Source organism: Diorhabda carinulata, chromosome 2 (genome assembly GCF_026250575.1).
Source record: "Diorhabda carinulata isolate Delta chromosome 2, icDioCari1.1, whole genome shotgun sequence".
NCBI classification, from domain to species: Eukaryota; Metazoa; Arthropoda; class Insecta; order Coleoptera; family Chrysomelidae; genus Diorhabda; species Diorhabda carinulata.
This window is the reverse complement of record NC_079461.1, coordinates 31,506,215-31,527,403: the sequence shown is the minus strand read 5'-3', so window position 1 is coordinate 31,527,403 and position 21,189 is coordinate 31,506,215. Positions and strand designations below refer to the sequence as shown.

Genomic DNA, 21,189 nt, shown 5'->3' with positions numbered 1-21,189 from the left:
TGATCTCTATACAGACTTTTGCTTGTTGTAGGAGTTCCATGTCTTGTTGTAATTTACATCTATACTGATTGAAATAATCCCTTGAAAATTGATTTCTTTTTCAGTTTTCAGTGCCTCGACAGCGCTGGTTATTGGCACAAAAAAAACAATCATATGATACATAAGTTGGACAAAGGACTGCTACAAAATATATTACAATACATAAATTAATTATATTTTCTCATACAGCTTGGTGGCTTTAAGAAACTCTAGGATTATTTTAATTTCCGTCGGGCAGTTAAGTGTCTCCTTGAGGTTGGGGTAGGAGAGACGATGCTTTAATGTACAGTGTTGGGAACAGAAGGCGGTGGTGATTTTGATAAGGTAGCTGCAGCATATGATAAAGGTGGACAGTGAATATTTGGATTTTTCTGGTTAGGTTGGTTTTAGGAGGTGGAAGAGGCAGTGGTTATTAAGTTTTGTGGTAGAGAGGGGAGGCTAGACATATCGCTGTGATCTTGGTTTCCAAAATCACAGTGAATAGTTGACAAAAAAAAATGAAAAACGTTAATGTATAAGTAAACCTCAGCTCGAGAAAAAACAAACAGTCTGTGTCTCAGTAATTGTCCTATTGTTTTTGGGATAAGTAAATAATTTTCAAGTATATTTACCAAATTTTGGAGTAAAAACGCCCCTTCAACAATTTGTGGTATCACATTTTAACTATGACAATTATGACAAAAAATTAATTCACGATCTTAACCTAACGAGGTATACAGTAAGAATTAAAATCGATTTGTTTGGTTAAAAAAAATAATAATTTGTACTATGTTGATAAAACAACTTACCATTTTGCCAACTGTTGTTTCTACAAGAACGCGTTTATTTAACTTTAGTGTTTTTCGGTACATTAGAGAACAACAAGCTACTCTCATCTTCAATCCGACTTCCGCCATTTTCAAATTATAAAAATGATTTACTATTATGTACGCGAAAGAAGCAACCATAACAAATAAGGCGTTTAAGTAAATTTCGTTCCATCTATTTTTTATTTCTACGGTTTGATACAAACTCATCAATCTTGAAATAAGGGCTGGTTGAATAATTCTGCAAAAATTACACAGACGCTCATTATTTTTGTTTTTAGAAGACAATAAATAAGCACAGATTTTTTTAAATATATATTGTATTGGAACATACTTTGCGATGCAAAAGATTTACCAGCTTCCTTTTAATCTACTAGTAGTAAATAATAATCAAAGTACTAAATTCTGTACCCCAGAATAAAATATATATTCTATCTCGGTATCCAGTAAAAACAACGAAAGTAGATACCCTCGCAGTGCTCTCCACTTTCTAACAGACAAAATAGAACTGACAATAGTAGTCAAGTATACCTGCTTGAGCGACCGTACTAATCCCTACTACTGTAACGAGCATTGACGGCGAGGCTATTTCAAAGTGTAGTATGTAGTATTATTATTAGTAATGGAAAGTATTAGTGAAGAACGTTTAAAGTGCACATCAGAAGATGTTGTTGAATCGGCAACTGCAGCGACTAGCTACCTGAGAAATCCAGGGAACAGTATTTAAAGGAATAAAATTCTTTTATGGAGTGGCGTACTAAAAAAAGGCATAAACAGCTCTTCACAGAAACTAAACTAAACTAAATCCTTAATGTGGAAGTCTTCAACACTTTGGTGAACTTATTCAAAACTGAAAGGTTGGTAAATAACGACATAGACGTAGACAGTAAATACTCGAAACAGTTGGCTATAGACCCAAAAGATCTGAAACATTTGCCCGTGAAGAAATTAATAAGTTTCTGTTGCAAGCTCCAGACGACGAATAAGGTAAGACAGCAAAGAATTTTAATGTAAGCTTAGATATTATTTATACCATCTTTCAGGCAGCTTTAATATTCGGAATCGCAAGAGCTCTGCGGAGGGAGGAATTATATAAAATTAAGTACCTGATAGAAAAACTCCTGTTATTGGTAAAATATCTGACAATAGATGGTAAACTTGGTAAACATTTATAAAAAATATAAAAACCAACGACCCACACATGTCAAAACAGATCATTTCTTTATGCAGTATTGAAATGGAAAACGCAAAACCCAAGTTGTAGCTTTCAAAACCTTTTTCAAAAATTCCCTCACTTATCGCAACATATTTGAATTTAACTAATCCAAAAAAACACACTAGGCATACATTTCGACGCGTTCCGACGCTCTTTTAGTGGATTCCGGTGGTGATATAATTCAACTAAAGAAACACGGTGGGTGGAAATCCAACACAGTTGCAGAGGGTTACGTAGACGACTCAATAAAAAACAAAATAGATTCCGCAGTGAAAATTTCAATGGGAACAACTAGTTCGACTTCAAGCAACATTGGAAATGTTCACAATCCTACCAACAATCCAATTATTAGTAATAGTACTATAGACGATGTTATTCCTTTGAACTCGTTAAATGTTGCCACTTCAAGTACCAATAGTAATGTAACTTCTTCTTCATTTCAAATTAATAATGCTCACAGTTGTACTTTTAATATTACTATTACAAAATAAAAATTAAGTCTATGAACGTAGATAGATTTTTATATGAAACTCGTGAGTAAAGTAACTTGCCTTCGGCTCGTAAAAAAAGTATTACTTCACTCACTTGTTGCATAAATAACTATTCTTTAATCAAATATTTTTATTACAAAAAAATTAAACACGAAATGCAAATTTTTTTTTCTTTACAGTTTTTTCATCAATAAGTATGCATATTTTTTTTAATTGGGTACGTAAATAAAGATAATCAGTTATAAATATTATGTAAATTCCATAAGACTAACCTCGGCATTTCAACTTATTCTAGCTGATGTAAACTTTCATGGTCTAATATTAATTCAACCTGCCATAAACGTGCACTTACGGGAGAGCGTCAACATTTAAATTTATAATTTAGACTATGTTATTATAATTGATTTAAATTTGAAAGCTTTTTTCAAAACGTTTAGCGGTATATCACCAAAGTTCCAAACATCGACTTGAAGATGTCAGTCTTTTCAACTTTCTGTGTATATAAAAATCAACAAGGCTTATCTTAACATCGTAATTTTTTTGTCTATAACAATTGCAATTTTCTTGACAGAGAAAAAATAAGTCTTTCAACGTTTTTAGAGTATAGAAAACAGACAGTTTTTTTTCAATTTTGTAAATCATTTGAAATAGGCAGTGATTTTATAATTAAATTACTGCCAAATCAACAATATCTTGGTAGCATAAAAAATAACTTTGAATTGATCTCCTTCAAAGTACTGCCACTGTTTAGTAATAATGCACTTGTTTGTCTAAACGTTGAAACCTTAACCGGAAAGCTACGTTCGTATTGGCCTCCACCTGCTATTTTGTGACTTTTTCAATTCCGGGATTAGTTTCGCTTCTGGCACATTTTTCAGTTTCGGTCAAAACCTGTCGCAATTCTGGTGAATGTGAATAGACATCTTTAGTGGCCAACAATTGGTGATTCATTGCGCGTTGTCATAATAAAGAAACAATTGTCTAATTTTATTCTTTCTTCGTACATCGCTGGACTTTTTTCGCTCATAGTTTCAGTAAAAATTTGTGATAATCGAAATTTATATTTAGTTAAATAACTCATTTTACAACTTTGTAAAAAGCTATTTATTAAGCAATGAATAAAACTAAATAAATTGGCTTTAATAATCTGGCTTCTGTACTCGTTGGATGTCAAAACTATTAAGAGTATACTATCTGTGTACAAGCTCTCTTAAATACCAATCCTATTGTATACAAAAGCTAAAATTAATTATATTTATGGTGTTTAGAGTCACAATAATATAAAAAAAGTTAGTAATTTGATACGTTAATAAAACTTCAATAATAATTAGAAGTTAATTTACAGTTCATATTTGGCAGTCGTAAAGAAGAGACGTGGCCAATTTATTATGGAAAAATATTCGGTAAACCAACGTGTTTTAATCGTTAAGACATTTTATCAAAATCAATCATCGATTACTGTGACGATGAGAAAGTTACGTAAATTTTTTGGCAGAATCAACGTGCTAACAAGACGCCCTATTTATCGTGTAGTGAATGATTTCGAAAAAGAGGGACGCTAGCTGATAGGCGCAAGCATGGACCACAACGTACTGCAAGATCGATTAAAACCATTAATGCTGCTTAAGAAAGTGTTCAAAACAATCCATGAACCTCAATGCGACGCCGTGCTAAGGAGCTTGGTCTTCAAAGAACAACTTTGGCTACAATTTCGCATTTGTTTCAATTTAAGATTCAGTTGACACAAGAGCTTCTTCCAGAAGACCATTTACGTCGCCGTACATATGCCAAAAGAATGTTACAGCTCGCCCACGACAACCCCGTAACGAATCCCCATGAAAAAATCATAATGGGTGACGAAGCACATTTTCATTTGAATGGATATGTGAATAAAGAGAATAGTCAGTTCTGAGCAATGGAAAACCCTTTAACTATTCATCAGTCACCTTTGCATCCATTAAAAGTGACAGTCTGGTGTGCAATTTGATCAGGAGGAATCATTGGACGTAACGTTAACTGTCAATGGGGAGCCATATCTTGATATGATTGAAAACTTTTTAACGTCACGACCACATACTTCGAGCTTTATTAACATGTGGTACCAATAAGACGGTGCCACATCGCTTACAGCCAGAATTACAATAGAATTACCGCGAGATCTTTCCACCCAAATAAGACCAGTAATCACTAAGATATGTAAAAGCACAAACGCTCAAGTGGGCCGGGCACATAATAAGAAGAAAACCAATTGAAATGATCAAAAGAATAACGCAATGGACCCCATTGTGGCCAAGGAGAAGGGGCAGGCCGAGAAAAACTTGGAGAAACGAAATAGAGGAGGACATAAGAACCGAAAATAATAACAAAAGCAGCCAAAACAAACGACAAGCTATAAAGAGAATAAAAATTAGAAAACGAGGAGTAATCCATGGGATTGAAAGGCTTGATGATGATGATGAAGTACCCCAAAATTCATATCAAAAATGTGTCGCGTGATTGCGGAATCATTAACAAAAAAACAACTGAGCAAATTAAAAAATAGAATGTAATAATATTAATACTTATTAGATTCTTTTATTCTTATTATTTCCTAGACTTATTAATTTTTTCAATAATAAAATATTAATATCTTCTATTTTTTCTACAATTCTCAATATAAAATTTTTAATGAGTCGATAAACGATCGAAACTAGGTACCTAATAATCAATCTTACACTTCCCGTTTTTTTCAATGCTATATTTCAATGTTAAATTCTTTTTTGGTGACACTAAACTTCTAAGATTCTGATTATAAATGAGTTGTAATTCGTGTGATTTTGATACATTTTCTAGGTTAAAAAAAACGTAAGGTCATGCAACTTTACATTCTTGTCTAGATAAAATACTTGCAATAAATTATTTTTACGTCAATAAATTCTAAATTTTAGAAAAAAACTATATAAATATTTAATGTTTGCTGGCATATGTAGTGAGTTTATTCGTTTATCGATCAAAGTAAATTACCTAACTGGAAATAAGGACAATAATGCACCAGAGACATATTCTAGTTTATCATACTACCGGCGCTCAATCAACTAACTCCGACGAAATAGAGTCTTTGGTCTAGTATCATACCGTCCACAATTAGAGCTTCTTTTGATTACTGTCATTAATGTTTGAGTTAGTGCGGAGAACGGTAGCACTCAGAGGCAGTTACATCGTAATCACCGCTGCACGTCGTAGAAGGGTAATACGCCGCCGAGGAGGCATTGAGCGGCAATAATATCGTAATCAGCGAAGTGCACTAGAAGGGACAGTCACCACTGTGGAGATTTATGAACAATTTACATGCTTCTGTTAAAACAAAGGATTGGTTGGGGTAATGAGTCGTTGATCTGCTTTCATTCCATTCACGATTAGAGCTTCTTTTGACTACGGAACGCTGTCATTAAACTTCGAGTTGGTATAGAGAACGGTAATGCTTAGAGGCAGTAAAATTATTAAAATCGTGGTTTGTGAGGCTACTACTTTTGATAATGCTTATAGCCTATCATTTAATTTTTATTTGAGGGAGTATAATAGATCAATTCTATGATGATTATATCGTACAAACCAACAAGTGATGTTCTACAAAAACAACGAACATTCACATATTTAGGGGTGAAATACGGAGTTTTTTAAAAAACCTGACTTTCATATTTTGCTATCACTACACTGATCGTCAGATTCTAATTTCATTGAACATAGAATATGATGGGGAGAAGAATGATATTTTGCACCATCCTCAATAGACTCTGGTGCAGTAAATCAACGAGGTTACTTGACTACTTGACTATTTGACTACAAATTTGCTATTTTCTTTCCTGAGAACATGTTCTTCAAATTTCACAGAGTATATATTATGAAAAGGAATATTTATGAGTTTCAGAACATATCAGAGTGGAGTGAAATAAACTAGCAGGCGGATTTACTAAAGTAGAGATGAATAAACACTGTGTAGGTCCTGAACCCTTCTGTAGAATCTGGCAAAGATGGGGACCTGTAATCAACGAAGATCTATTCACATATATTGACAGGAGCCCTGTTTAATAGGGGATGTACCGCACAAATTTGGTTTCCAGAAAGATGGAGCATCTATTCACGTTCTTTCGAAATGTTTAGTTTAGATTACGGAACTTAAATGAATACAGCTGGTAGTGTCATCATCATCATCATCATCTATCAGCCATCTTCCATCCACTGCTGAATATAGGCCTCCTCTAGTTTAAACCATCTATCTCTATCTTGAGCTGTTTGTATCCAATTTCCTACAATTTTCTTTACATCGTCACTCCATCTTGTTGGCGGCCTGCCTCTACTTCTCTTATCCATTCTTGGCCTCCACTCCAATATTCTTTTCGTCCATCTATTATCTGTCATTCGGGCTACATGGCCTGCCCATTTCCATTTCTTTTGGGCTATAATTTCAATAATGTCCTTAACGTTTGTTCTTCTTCTTATGTTCTCATTTGTAATTCTATCCCTTCTCGTAATTCCCAACATTGCCCTTTCCATTGCCCGTTGCGCCACTCTCATCTTTCCTGCAGTTTGTCTCGTGAGGGTAAGCGTTTCTGCCCCATAGGACATCACAGGTATAACACACTGCTCATATACTTTTCTCTTTAGGCTTATTGGTAAGTCTGATTTCAAGGTACTACTCAACTTGCCAAAAGCTATCCATCCTAACTGTATTCGACGCTTTATCTCACACGTTTGGTTATCTCTTCCTATCCTCACTTCATGGCCTAGATATTTATAGTCATAAAGTGGTAGTGTATGAAATAAGAAATGAGTACACAGTGAAACCTCTCTGACTCGAAACTCAAGAGACAAGCAATCAAGCAATCTATTTCCAGTTGAAGGAGTTTCGAGTAAGGGATGAGACTTGGATACATTTCTACGATCCAGAAACAAAGCAACAATCGATGGAATGGCGACACTCTGGTTCTCCAAGACCTAAGAAATTTCGTGTCCAAAAATCTGCTGGTAAAGTTCTTGCTTCAGTTTTTTGGGATTGCCATGGATTGGTCATTATTTATTTTTTGGATAAGGGTAGAAAGGGTAGAAGAATAACTGGAGATTACTATTCGACATTACTGACCAATCTAAGGGAAAAAATTAAAGAGAAAAGACGCGGAAAGCTATCCAAAGATGTTTTGTTTTTGTAGGACAACGCCCCTACGCACAAATCTCATGTTGCCATGCAAAAAATTCGTTATTTAGGGTTTAAATCACTGGATCTGGCTTCGTCCGACTATCATCTCTTTCCTCATCTGAAAAAAAGTTGAAAAGGTCGTAAAATTTCTTCCAACGAGGAGGTAATAAAAGCTGTTGAGGTCTGATTTGCAGAGCAAGAAGAAACATTTTTTTGAAAGGTCAATAGACGTTGCAGATTCACTGTAATAAATGTATCCAATTAAGAGGAGAATATGTTGAGTAATAAAATATTTTGACATTGAAATTTCGTTTCGTTCTATAGTAGGCTAAGAATTTTTCAATATATCCTCGTATGTCTGACAATTGGATACAAAGTTCTGGTGCAGCATTCAACCTACTCCTGAACTTATTTTTCGTGTAGGCGTAAGCTGAAAACCCAGCCTCAAATCTATAAGTTAGCGATGCCCGGGTATTCGTTTTTCAGGCCGAACCAAAATTACCTCGGGTTCTTGGTATTTTCAGATTCGAAAAGTTGTTTGAGAGTGGATGAATTTTCAATATCAATTAAATTTTTATATGCGGAAACAGTCAGTCTTGATGGTTTGGTTTTGGACCGATTTCCCGTAATTGTAATTTATCTTCTGGAAAATATTCCTCCGAAGACTTTGTCAAGTTTGTCAAATGTTCACGTATACTTCTTTCCACGTCTGTAGCGATTTGAGGATGATTTGTTTCAACAAATTGCTGAAGCAGCGGAAAGCAGTCGCTTACTGTAAACATAGTTATCATTCTTCTCTGCAGAGAGCTGCAACCAATCTCATTGGCCACTGCTCGTCGCGCAACATTTCAAGATGGCTAGCAGGCGAAGGGAAGGTCTGTAAGAAAACCTTGAGTTCATCGCGCAATTCGTACAATCTGGTTAAAGCCCTTCCCTGGAAAGCCATCTCACTTCCGTGTGTAGAAGGAGTGACTGGTGTTTAGGGCCTAAACTATATATACGTTTTTTATAAAGATCAACCTTATTACCATCGTTTATCCTCGTGTTAATTAGCTTCTCACACACATAAAGACGATTACCATATTTTATTCATTATTTTTGAATGATTATACTTTTATTTTAGATGATATAAGCAATATTTGAATAATGTTTTTTCAATATTTGTATGCTAACAAATTCATATTTTACAATTATCCATTCCTTAATGAGGAAATAATTGTAGATAGAATAACAACATTTGAGAAACTTTCATAGTAATGAATAAATATCAATATTTATAAGTACCAGGTGGCAAATGAGAACGGTTATCGATCGTATCTCTATAATTATTTATTTTTCAGCTTTGAAGATATTAAATTAATTTAAAAAAAAATTATTTGACTCTAATTTTTCTTCACGTACGGCTAAAATACACTATTGATACTAGAATACGCCGTATTGGTTGGTAATGTCATCTGCGTCCTGGAAAGGTGCTAGTGGTACAATCTTAGGTAGAATTTTTATATCTTCATATTGAAATTTAAGACTCTTGAGAAAAATAAATATTTACTATACAATCTCACGAAATAGTGCAATTATCTTGAAATAAATGTATGTATATTCATTATTCATTACATAATATAACTAAGGTAAAACACAGAAAAAAACAATATGACATTCGAGATTCGAGAAGACATTTTGAACGAAGGATAAAACAAAAACGGGTGGAGGGTCGAATAATTATCGCTATGGACAAAAGCTTATTAAATGAGATGACAGATTGGCAAAGATTGCAAAGGAAGAAAAATCGAATCCATCCCGACCATCAGGACGACCAACTACAAGATGGTATGAAAGCTGGTCTTCATCATCCCAGCTGCAGATAGGCAACCATTGATGCAAACACAGGACTTACGTACGATGAAGAAGAAGAAGAAGAAGAAGAAGAAGAAGACAAAAGCCTCTAAAATCTGTGCGCAAGATGAGTGCCGAGTTTGCTCACAAAGGAACAACAACAGCTTCGTGAATGTGTTTGGCAATGTTTTACAATATTAAAGCTGAATTTTTGCGCCGTTTAATAACCATGGATAAAACGTGGGTCCTTCACTTCCCACCCAAAACAAAAGAACAATCAAATCAAAGGGCTGAAAAGGGAGAACCGGATCAAAAGAAGGCAATGACTGTTCCATCTGCAGGCAAGGTCATGGCGTCGGCAAAAACTATCAACGGCGTGCATTATGCGAATTTATTGCAACGTTTGAACAAAGAAACCAAGCAGCAACTGTCTCAATTAGCTAAGAAGAAAGTGTTGTTTCTTTAAGACAATGCACGACCTCACAAATCCGATATTGCAATGGCCAAAGTTAGAATTAAAATTTCAATTGCTACCTCATACATCCTATTCGCCAGACCTAGCCCCCTGGTATTATTTTCTGTTCCCGCACTTGTAATAATGAATAATGAATGAATGATATCGCCAGTTAATGACTATTTTGAGAAGTTTGACGATTCTTATTCTTATAAAAAGGGTATCGATTTTATTAAACATCGCTGGGAGAAGTGAATGGAGCTAAAAAAAGCTATTTATTTTAAATTTTTGTGTCTTATCAGTTAGGTCAGGTACTTCTGGGACCATCCTCGTAGAATCACGATCCTTTATGGGGAACTAATACATCTTTGAAGCTTTAAGATACAAAGCAACTGAAAGACTTTAAGAACACGTGAAATGTAATTAAATAAAGTCAAAATATTTTTATTATATTGGATATCAGCAAAGTTTCCAAATTCACTTGATCTCCATATTTCTCTTAAAGTCTGGCAATACTGTTCAATTATGATATTGTTGAAATGTACGTCATTGTAGTCGATTAAATAACGTTATTAATGAGTTACTAAATTTTTATTAAACTTAAAAATAATAAATAATTCAACACGAGGAAAAATAAATAGTAATTATGAGTTATTTTTATCGTGGTTCCATTAAGAAACGAAATTTCGAGGTCTTCAATGGGTCTGAGACATTAATACACATTTTTATCGTCGCTTTTATGGCATTTTTTACTGCTGGTTTTTTTCATTTTTAGGAGTAATAGTTTTGAAACTAATAAAAATAAAATATATATTTTAAAATTTTGTTCAAAATCTAATCATTCATGCTTCTGTCAATTGTTAGATACAAACATCAGTTTATAATCTTTTGCTGGTGGTTGAATAACTACAAATGAGTGATTCTAGTGGATATACTCCTGCTGAAATTAGATCACAGACTGAAGAAGTGGAGTTGTTATCGGGTATTTTTTGAGAAAGACGTTAAAAAAAGTTTGAATTGTTTACTCTAAGAAGCTAGCTCAATCGAATAAGGCTTCAACTTTGTGGACCACATATTCTATAATAAAAATCAGCGCTTCTGGAAAGATGAAATTCTTCTAACGATCCCATAAAACCAAATTTTGGAAATAACAAATGAATTCCGTAAAATGTATTAAGATCTAGTACCAATCTAATAATAAAGTTAGGTTTAACAGCCATTGTGAAAAAATAAATATATTTACCTTAAACATTCTGCGACGAATGTACATAGCCCGTATATAATCAATTCAATAGAAAATGTACTTAGCAAAACTCTCAAGAGAGATGGAGAGCTTCTTCGAACAGTTTCGTTTTTCCAAGCCATTTCTAATAAATCGCCAAGTTGTCTTGAATCGTGATTATTTCTAGGAAGATACATATCATCTTCAGTTAATTCCTTTTTGAAACCTCGCTTAAAAAATGGACATAGCCAACTAAAAATTAAATATACGATATACGGCTAATACTATACAAATCTAACAAATTAAAAAAGAAAATAATCAGCGGCGTTATCGCTTCGAAAAGCTGTTGAATAAGAGCCAATGGCAACAAAATCAAGCTAATTAATTCAATACGTTGCCGATGGAATAGTTTGAAGATAATTAGATATAGTTTTACTGTTATTATATCATCTTCAGCTTAATCCTTATTTGATCACAGACAAATAATTACTCGACGCTTCACGATGTTATTTAACCAGTCGATATTCGTTTTCGGACAAAGAGGTGCGTTCAAACAAACTTTTCGAAAGAATGTGCGAGGAAACAGACGCACAAAAATGGCTTTCATTATGACAACGTGTCGTGAAAAAATTCGCTTTTTATCGCAAGTTTTGGCCGCTAAAATCTTTCTTTTCCTCAACATCCACCTTATACAACAAATTTAACACCATGCAACTTCTGAGTAACAAATTAAATAAAATAAAAACGTTTTAATACTTCTTGACATATTACATTATTACAATGAAAATATGACGGCACAAACAAATTGTTTATCAAGGAAAAAGATAAAAATAATTCTGTTGTGGCCTTCTCAAAACCAAGGTTCAATGTTTCTAAGATATCAGTGCACCCAAGAAAAAAAGCTTCAAGGTTTCCATACTACATAAATTTGAATAAACAAACATTTACTTTCCAATACTGCCTTTTAAATACTTTTCATTCAAAAAACATTACGTATTTTCAAATCTAAAGCAAAATTTGATCAATAAATCACCTAGGACTTCCTCATAATTTAGAAGAGTATTGAAAAACTTAGATTCATTAATACGTGGGTTAATAAATTAATTTACCGTATTTATGAGTATATTAACCTACTTTTGAACAACAAGAAGAATTTAAAGTTATGTAATAAAGGTCTCGAGTAATATGAAGTACAAAAGCAATAACAAAATATCTAATGTCTATGTATTTTCAATGATTGGGTTAAAAAATTACCATAAAAACGACTCAAGGTATAAACCGTAACTCTATGTGTTCAATTCATTGAACCAGAATGTTTATTTCCCTGTAATTCAACAATTATGTTCAGCAAAGCTATCGCCATATTTTACAGAGTTGTCTGAATGGCTTCCAACCTCAACCTGAAGATGTCACATATGAAAATAACGCATTCGCCATACACCGATTGAAGAATTATGCATGTGTAAACTATCTGCACGTTGAGCGCAATCGAATGAACATTTTTCAGGCCTTATTGAGGCGATTTAAACATAATGAGTTGCATTTTTGCCTCGCTTCGTAGCTTTAGATGAAGCCTGGATCTACTACTACATTCCTGGAACGAAAAAATATTCAAGATAATGGATTGCATTTTCCATCGGGACAACATACCTTCGGTGATTACGACATGCACTTGGACTTGGTTGACCACCGTATTCCCCAGATATGGCCCGCAGTGACTGTTTCACTTGCGAGAGAAATATTTTCATTAGACGAGGACATTAAAAGGACGTTAAAAAGGTTACGCCTTCCAAGGGCTAAGTGTGTAGACTTAGAAGTAGAAAAGAAGTCTCGTTTTTGAGGTCGGGAACTTTTCAGACAACTAGTAGTACAAGAAATACTTTTCTGAAGCAACAACGTAAGACGATTTTAGAATTTTCATTTTATCTTACCAAAATAATAATCCACTAACAATGTTCGCTCTGTCGTAAGGATCTTTCTTCCTTGGTCTCCCGTCTGACTTTACTTCTTCCATATTGCTTTGAAAAAAAAAACAATCGCCATTATAACACTTCGAAATATTCATAACTTGAATTAATCAAATTTAATTGAAGTAATAAGCTTACACGAATAAAATCGAGTATTGCCCAAAACAGAAAAAATTAATTATAAATTATTTTAAAAACGTTTTTTCCTATACCAAATGTTTTTCAAATTAATAAACTCTCTTCCTTGCTCTAATAATAGATTAAGATAGAGTTAAAGGAAAAATACAAAGAAATAAGGAACTTGGCACTCCTATTTCCTGTTCCTCGTCGAAGTCGAGTTTTTATCGCGATAAAGCGTAAAATTACACGACCGCACCAATCCTGCTACGACTGCGCCAATTACAAATTTCAGTTTCGAAATTTTATTTCAAAAAACACAAAAAAACAAGTTGTAACTTCACATGTGAATGAATTTAATTAATTTCAACGATGTAATTAACAAGATTTATTAAAATGATATTTACAATACTTCTATTTATATTAAAATAATTGATAACAATAGATGAAACTCCTCAATCACTAAGAATGAAAATAATGGAGTTATGTTTCAGATCCTGATCCTTCTACAATTTCGAATTCTTCTTCCTTCTTTTCTTCAATCCTTTGTTTTCTTGAAAATCTTCCCAGGAATTTTCGAATTAACCAAAATCTATACAAATATTTATAATTCGATTTTCGTATGGCTTCTCATATTTTTTTGTAATTCTATCAATTTCATAAAATTTGTCAAATTCTTATCAAATTATTTTCTAATTGTTTCGTAATTAACTTCTATTTTCTCTCTATTTATTCATATATTATTTTGATTTTGTATATTCAATATATTTGTATTTAATTCATGTTCTATACTATAACATTCGTTCTCTAATATTTCATTATCCATTTTTATTACTTTATTCATATCTTTTTCTTCCAATATTACATCATCATTCATTTCGATTATTTTTTTATCTAATTCCGTTGCATTTTCTTTCATTTCAATTTCTTTATCATTTTCATTCATTTTCAAATCATCTAATCCTGTATACTGCAATTCTACGTAGAGCTTCACTTTATCAAAAGATTCTGTTTCTAATTTTCCTTTTGTATCACTATTCGTAAATTTTTTCTTTGCTCTTTTTTCTTTCAAGTTCTTTTCTGTTACATTCAATTTATCATCTTCTTCTTCAAATAATCTACCGAGATCTTTTTCTTATTTTTTCTTTTTTTTCTTTAGAATGATTTAATTCCGATTCGTAAATGTATTCTTCAAAGTATATTAAAATTAGTAAGTAAAATTTATTTCTACTATTTCTGAATTTTTCTATTTTCCCGAGGCTCGTTTGGAAAATTTACGGTTTGATCATTATTGTTTTCTTCTAGTTCAAATCAATTTTCAAAATTATCTACTATTTCCTCATTTTTGTCATCATAGTCATTATTGTACAACTTTTCCGTGTAAAATTCGATTTTTTGTTTTGTCTTTGGAAATACCTGTTATTGTTAATATTGCTATTTCTAGTAGGTACGTTATTAAAATTTTTCGATGTCTACGACATCGATTCTGGCTTGGGTAATTTATATACAGGTTTGGAAAACATTTTTCTTCGGACCAAACACCTGAGCATTGGTCGGATAATCACGACGTTGTTGTGGTGAAGGATTTATATTGATTGGTTGACTAGGAAAATTATAATTATTATTATTATATTAATTATAGTTATCATTTCTTGCGTAATTAAATTTATTTCTATTATAATTATTATTATTACGATATTGATAATGATAATTATTATTTGTCAATTTATTATTATATCGGTTATTCTGATAATTTCTTATCAAGTTTGACTCAAAATTATTATTATTACTTCGAATTTCTGACTTATAAAATTGGCCATAAAGTTTTGCAAAATTCTCAATTTCATCGACATGAGTCATTGCATCCTCTAGATCAGAGATTCCCAAAGGGGTCGATATAGGTTTCCAACGGGTCGACATAAACGAAAACTGTTTTTGGGAGGTCGACGACGTCTAATAAATAATTAACTAACCCGAGTTATTTAAAATTTTTTAGATACTGCATAATTTGTTCTAGGGGTACCGACTTGTTATTTTGTTATAATTATGATTATTGATTACACTTGATATTTACTGAGTTTTATTGTATTTATTTTGATAAATTTTGATGACTAAAGAATGTTAAGTTCACTCACTAAACCAACCGCAAAGTTTCTATATTGGTAAGTATTTTTTAACAATATAAAAAAAATAGAGATAGAGTTTTTTAATTAATTGTAAAGTAATTACGGGGGTCTGAGATATCAGTTCAGTTAGGAAAAGGAGTCTCTTGCCTAAAATGGTTTTGGGAATCCCTGCTCTAGAGTATTATATAATTGGTCCTTGCGCTTTATTTTATTACCCTGAATGAAATAAAGTGGGCCTTTACATAGCATTGGTCTAGCTGGGGTACTTATAATATCTAAAAAATCAAGGGTGCAGTAATAGAAGCTTGCACAGGGTGCAGAAAAGGCTATTTATATATAATGGGGAGTTTCTATAAGTGGAAGGTGTTCCCACTACTAACATTTTAGGTATTCCAGTATGCGCAGTATAGATAAACTAGGGAGAAAATGAATACTGTCGACACCGTAACGTAGAGACGTTTTGTCCCATACCAACTGTCTTTATTTTCCCACTACTGATATTTAAGAGAATAATAGATTAGGATAGGAGTTAAATAAAAAATACAAAGAAATAAGGAGCTTGGCACTGTTCCTCGTACATTGTACCGCACCAATCCTACTACGACTGCGCCAATTATAAATTTCACTTTCGAAAATTTATTTTAAAAAACTTTGTTAACACAAAAACACAAGTTATAATTTTACAAATGAATGAATTTGATTAATCTCAACGATTTAATTAACAAGATTCATTAAAACGATATTTACAATACTTCTATTTATATTAAAATAATTGCTGAACAATTGTTTATGAACTATGATCTTTTTACGTTTTAATTTTTGAAGTAGTCTGGATTTTTCTAGAGGTAACTCGTTTTCTTTTCTTTTGTAAATGTAATTTATTCACCAATGATACATTTTGTTATGATTATTTTCTTCATTGTTTTGAATGTTATATGTTGTTATTATTTCTAATGTGGAAAGGTTATTAAGCGTGATATTTACGTATAACATTTTACATAAAAATTTCCAATGAAAGTTTTAGGAATCTGCTAATTATTTTATTTTAAAATGAGGAAGTATAGTGGGAAAACTTAAACGTTGGCAGTATGTTTAAACATATAGAAATAATGAAAAGATAAAGATTGTCAGAAATATAAGAAAAAATATTAGGAGCTAATGGAGCGTATAAGATTATGTTCAAAAGCAAAATATTAACTAAGAAGATCAAAATTCAACATACAATGATCCGACCGATTTGAATTTACTGCACAGAATCGTGGAAATACAAATAAGATGAATATTAGGTATAAAGAAAACTAGATATTCTTCTTTGTTTACTTAAAAAATATTGGAATAATAGGATTATCAGAAGAAGCTGGTAAGAAGTTGAAAGAGAATTTAAAATGTGTACCTTAACAATAGTGTCTGATAGACTGTAATTACTAAACTAAAGTCATCCGTCTGAGTCATTGTATCTCTGAACTTTCCTATTAGCTTCAAAGCTCTCTACGTTGATAAATGTTCTACAAAAAGTATGGGAATGGTTTGAACATTATTAATTATTTTTAACATAACACGAAGTTTAATTATGTTCTTGACGTTTCCGTTGATTTCTTGGTAGAAATCCTCATTTAAAGAAACGTTCCAGTGGAACACATGCCTTTAGAAGTTGTTTGTTTCTTTTTGGTATATCACATAGTATCAGGAATATGTGGTAGAACAAAATATCCAACTACATCAATTTAAGCAAACATACGATTATAAAATTAGAGAAAAGTTGTACTACATTTCAAATAACTTTAAAGTACCGGAAAAAACAATAAGGCTCATTAAAATGAGTTTGATAGTTTCAAAGACTAAAGTTAAAATACTGGTAAAGTTCTTTAGAAAGTTAAGAATCAAAAGATTAGATTTAGTGATGTACTGTCTACTACTATTTTCAAATTTTGTACGAAACACATAAGGAAAACTATTCTAGAGGAGGAACTATTATTATAAGTCGATCAAATTTTCGCTGATGATATGGACTCAATATCGAGTACAGAAAAGTGCCCAATTGGAAGCTGCAGAAATTCAGAAGAAGAGGCATGGACTGTGACACCTTTGAGTAACGAAAAACAAAAATTATTATGGACAGAAGAAACAGTGGGGTCTCAAATTCAAGTCTCTTGGATGAAACATTACTGAAAGAAATTAATTAAATCCGGAGATAGAACATGATATTTTGAATGATAAAGTTATTCAAATCCTCTCTACTATTAAATTATAAATATATGAAACTAAAATTAAACTTATTGCCACTCATGCAGCCGAAACTTGAACTACCACTCATGATCAGGAAAAGTGCTTATTAGTTTGAAAATGAGAATTATATGAAAAATATATGAAACAATAAAGTATGGAAACATTTGGAGAATTAATAAGAATGGAATTGAGTAAGCTTTATAAAGAAAAAGACACAAAATAAACGTTATGAAAACTAAATACAGTAAATGGGACATCTGGAGCCAATACTTTTTATCTTTTTAAGAATTTAATATCGCAGTAGAGAGTGCAAAATATTTTACAACGACGAATATAACAAACCGCATTATATATACATATAACATAATTTTGCCTCGAGAAAAAATAAAATGGGAGACTTACTTTTTGTTTCTCTTCATTTTTTTTCGAGTTTCCACAAGAGCTTTGGAAATGGCTCTAACGTAATTGATTTTAACTCTTTCTATATTAAATACTTTAATGTCGCAATATAAAGTATGAAATATTAAAAATATTGAAAATAAGCTTATTGAAATGTTACACAACATTGCACGAAAATTTTCAAAATTACCTAAGTTCTAGATTGGTTTCCATCGTCGTAGAGACACTAGACACTATGTATTATCACCTAGTCATTTAATCATAATATCAAGAATCACAAGAACAAGATTAGATTTGGTGATGTACTGTCTACTACTGTTTTCAACTTTTGTTCGAAACACACTATTCTATTGGAGGAACTATTATTTTAAGTCGATCAAATTTTCGCTGATGATGTGGACTCAATATCGAGCACAAAAAAGTGTCCAATTGGAAACTGCAGGGATTTAGAAGAAAAATATATAAAACGACAATTAGACTTATTGTCACTCAAGCAGCCAAAACTTGAATTACCTCTCATGATCAGGACAAGTGCTTATTACTTTGGAAAGGAGAATTATATGAAAAATATATGAAACAATAAAGTATGAAGACATTTGGAGAATTAATAAGAATGGAGTTGAGTTAGCTTTATAAAGAAAAAGACACAAAATAAACGTTATGAAAACTAAATACAGTAAATAGGACATCTGGAGCCAATACTTTTTATCTTTTTAAGAATTTAATTTCGCAGTAGAGAGTACAAAATATTTTATAACGTTGAATATAAAGAAACCGCATTATATACATGCTACATAATTTTTTCTCGAGAAAAAATAAAACCGAAGACTTCCTTATAACTATGTATGTGATATGAATCTTTATTCCCATTTTCCACAAAAACTTTGGAAATGGCTTGATTTTAACTCTTTCTATATTAGAGACTTTAATGTCGCAATATAAAGTATAGAAAATTGAAAATATCGAAAACAAACTCATCGAAATGTTACACAACATTGCACGAAAATTTTTAAAATTACCTGAGTTCTAGATTGGTTTCCATCGTCGTAGAGACACTAGAAACTATGTAATATCACCTAGTCACTTAATCATAATATCAAAGATCACAAGAATAAGAATGTAGGAGAACTTTAACGTATATAACAAGAACAAGACGTACAAAAACAACGGTTGCCCCACGTTTATTCAAATATATAGATATTTTGTATTATGCATTTGTTTCTGTTTTGAATAATTTATAATCATCGATTAAACGCAGAATTAATAAAATAGGAAAAATTTTTTAACGATGTATATACTTATTATTCAAATTAATGGGTGTAACTTGTATTAATTATTTCGTAATTATAACTAAGTGGAAATACCAACTGACTTCTGTATTTTAGAGATGCCTATTTAACAATATCGTGTAGGAGCTCGTCTAGCATCTATAAAAACAATTAGAATAATCGAGTAAACAAACATTAGAGAAGACTTTAAACTTGTATTTTTTCTATTCACTCAATATATCTTATCCTCTAAAATATGATTTTATGACAGAATCTTGGGACATCCTTTATCTAGATTAGTATTATTTGTTATTGATATTTCTAGTTAACTAACTAACTCCCCTTCCATCTTTTTACTTTTATAGTTTATTTTTGAACAATACCCCAACCAGAAGGAAGTTTTTTCCTTTTTCTAAGTCTAACTCTGCCACAGAGGTCAGCCAAAGTTATCTGGAAAAGCTCGAAGATTTACGTGGGCAAATAGCAAACGATCCAAAACTCGCGAACATTTCGTCATTTCAAGAAGGATGGAGTGTGGCAGTACCTTGAGATTCATTTTGGAGAATGGATAGATTAATGGGTCATGTGACTCGAGACATTGTTCTTTCTTCCTGAGGGATCTTCTCAAGGACCGCGTTTTTACAAGAGGACCACGCACACATCCCGATCTACGAATTGCAATTGAAGAATTTGAAACTCTTCGCGGACAGCTTGACATGCCTCTCCGTATTTCCTCTGTATGTCTTTGAGGCAATCTACTGAGTCGTCCCTTAGCATTTGACGTCGTTTTTCCATCAAGTCAGAGCAGATGCTCCATTATTCTATTAACAATAGTCCTCCAATTGTCTTTTAGATTGAGTTATCATGAATCTTCTTATTTTTTTTGTTTTATCTTCATCCATCCTCGGCCAAATCGCTGTGGATATCGTGCAATCTCTTTTATTTGACCATATATCCTGATTTTTGGCTTTTCTGGCTCCTGTATCAACACCATATTCTTTAATTCCATCGATAGTAGCAATGTAACTGTCTCGCCCCAATTTTGCAAGCCTATCTGCTTTAGAGTTCCCTTCCACTTCTTAGTGTCCAGGTACCCAGCAGAAAACTTTTCATTACATTCTGAATAGGCTCGTAATCAAGTATTACTTAGATCTTAAATTGTTTCCAACTAATTTTGAATCAACCCTAAATTGACCCGCGAAAAAGTTAGTGTGTTTCGACGAGCCTTTTTCAAGTAACTTACCCGCAGAACGCCACGTACCCTATTTAAAAATTTAATCCGTTATTAAAAAATGCTAATCTCATAAAAAATCTAATAGAGCGTCTCTCTCGTTTTATTTTGAGCCCATACGTCCAACCTAAATATGGAAAATATCGGAAATTTATAAACGCTGTAAAAAATCCAAAAATTCGCGCGCACATTTTTCTTAGATAGTTCAAATATATACTTACATATAGTATATATAGTTAGATTCAAGTGAGTAGGTACATTAAGTACTGCTGCGTAGATTTTCAATCGCAGCCCTGATCCTTCTTACTGCATGTGTTGTCTATACGATATAATAGGTTCCATTTTATTTAGAATTTTTCAGAACATCAAATTTCAAAAAGTTGCATAACACACTTATTATAATTTCATATTAATTACGTGCAATCTGGAGATTACTTAGCAGCAGTGGAGTCATTTGTCGTTATTATTACCTCTTATCATAATTTTTATGTTCAACGTGTTCAAATAGCAGGCATTAATTTCTGATATATCTGAAAATGGGTATTTTTATTTCATCAGATAAAAAAGGCAGTTCACTTACTACGTTCGAAGGAAATTTGTTTGAGAAAAATATGAAATATA

General features: G+C 32.3%; 1 protein-coding gene across 2 annotated transcripts in view; it reads right to left on the bottom strand.

The window, feature by feature from the left end:
• Nucleotides 1-20,967, bottom strand: part of LOC130890650 (probable multidrug resistance-associated protein lethal(2)03659) — a 37,458-nt gene extending 16,491 nt beyond the window's left edge. The window contains exons 1-4 of one of the 2 annotated variants that reach the window (XM_057794850.1): nucleotides 20,790-20,967; nucleotides 13,166-13,252; nucleotides 11,256-11,486; nucleotides 828-1,086 (exon numbers count right to left, since the gene is read on the bottom strand). In XM_057794850.1, the coding sequence (XP_057650833.1) occupies nucleotides 828-1,086; nucleotides 11,256-11,486; nucleotides 13,166-13,248 (573 nt within the window). In that variant the 5' untranslated portion in view covers nucleotides 13,249-13,252; nucleotides 20,790-20,967. Of the gene's footprint in view, nucleotides 1-827; nucleotides 1,087-11,255; nucleotides 11,487-13,165; nucleotides 13,253-19,088; nucleotides 19,335-20,789 lie in introns of those variants that run through there. The other variant, XM_057794849.1, reaches the window with a different exon arrangement.
• Nucleotides 20,968-21,189: the final 222 nt, after the last annotated feature.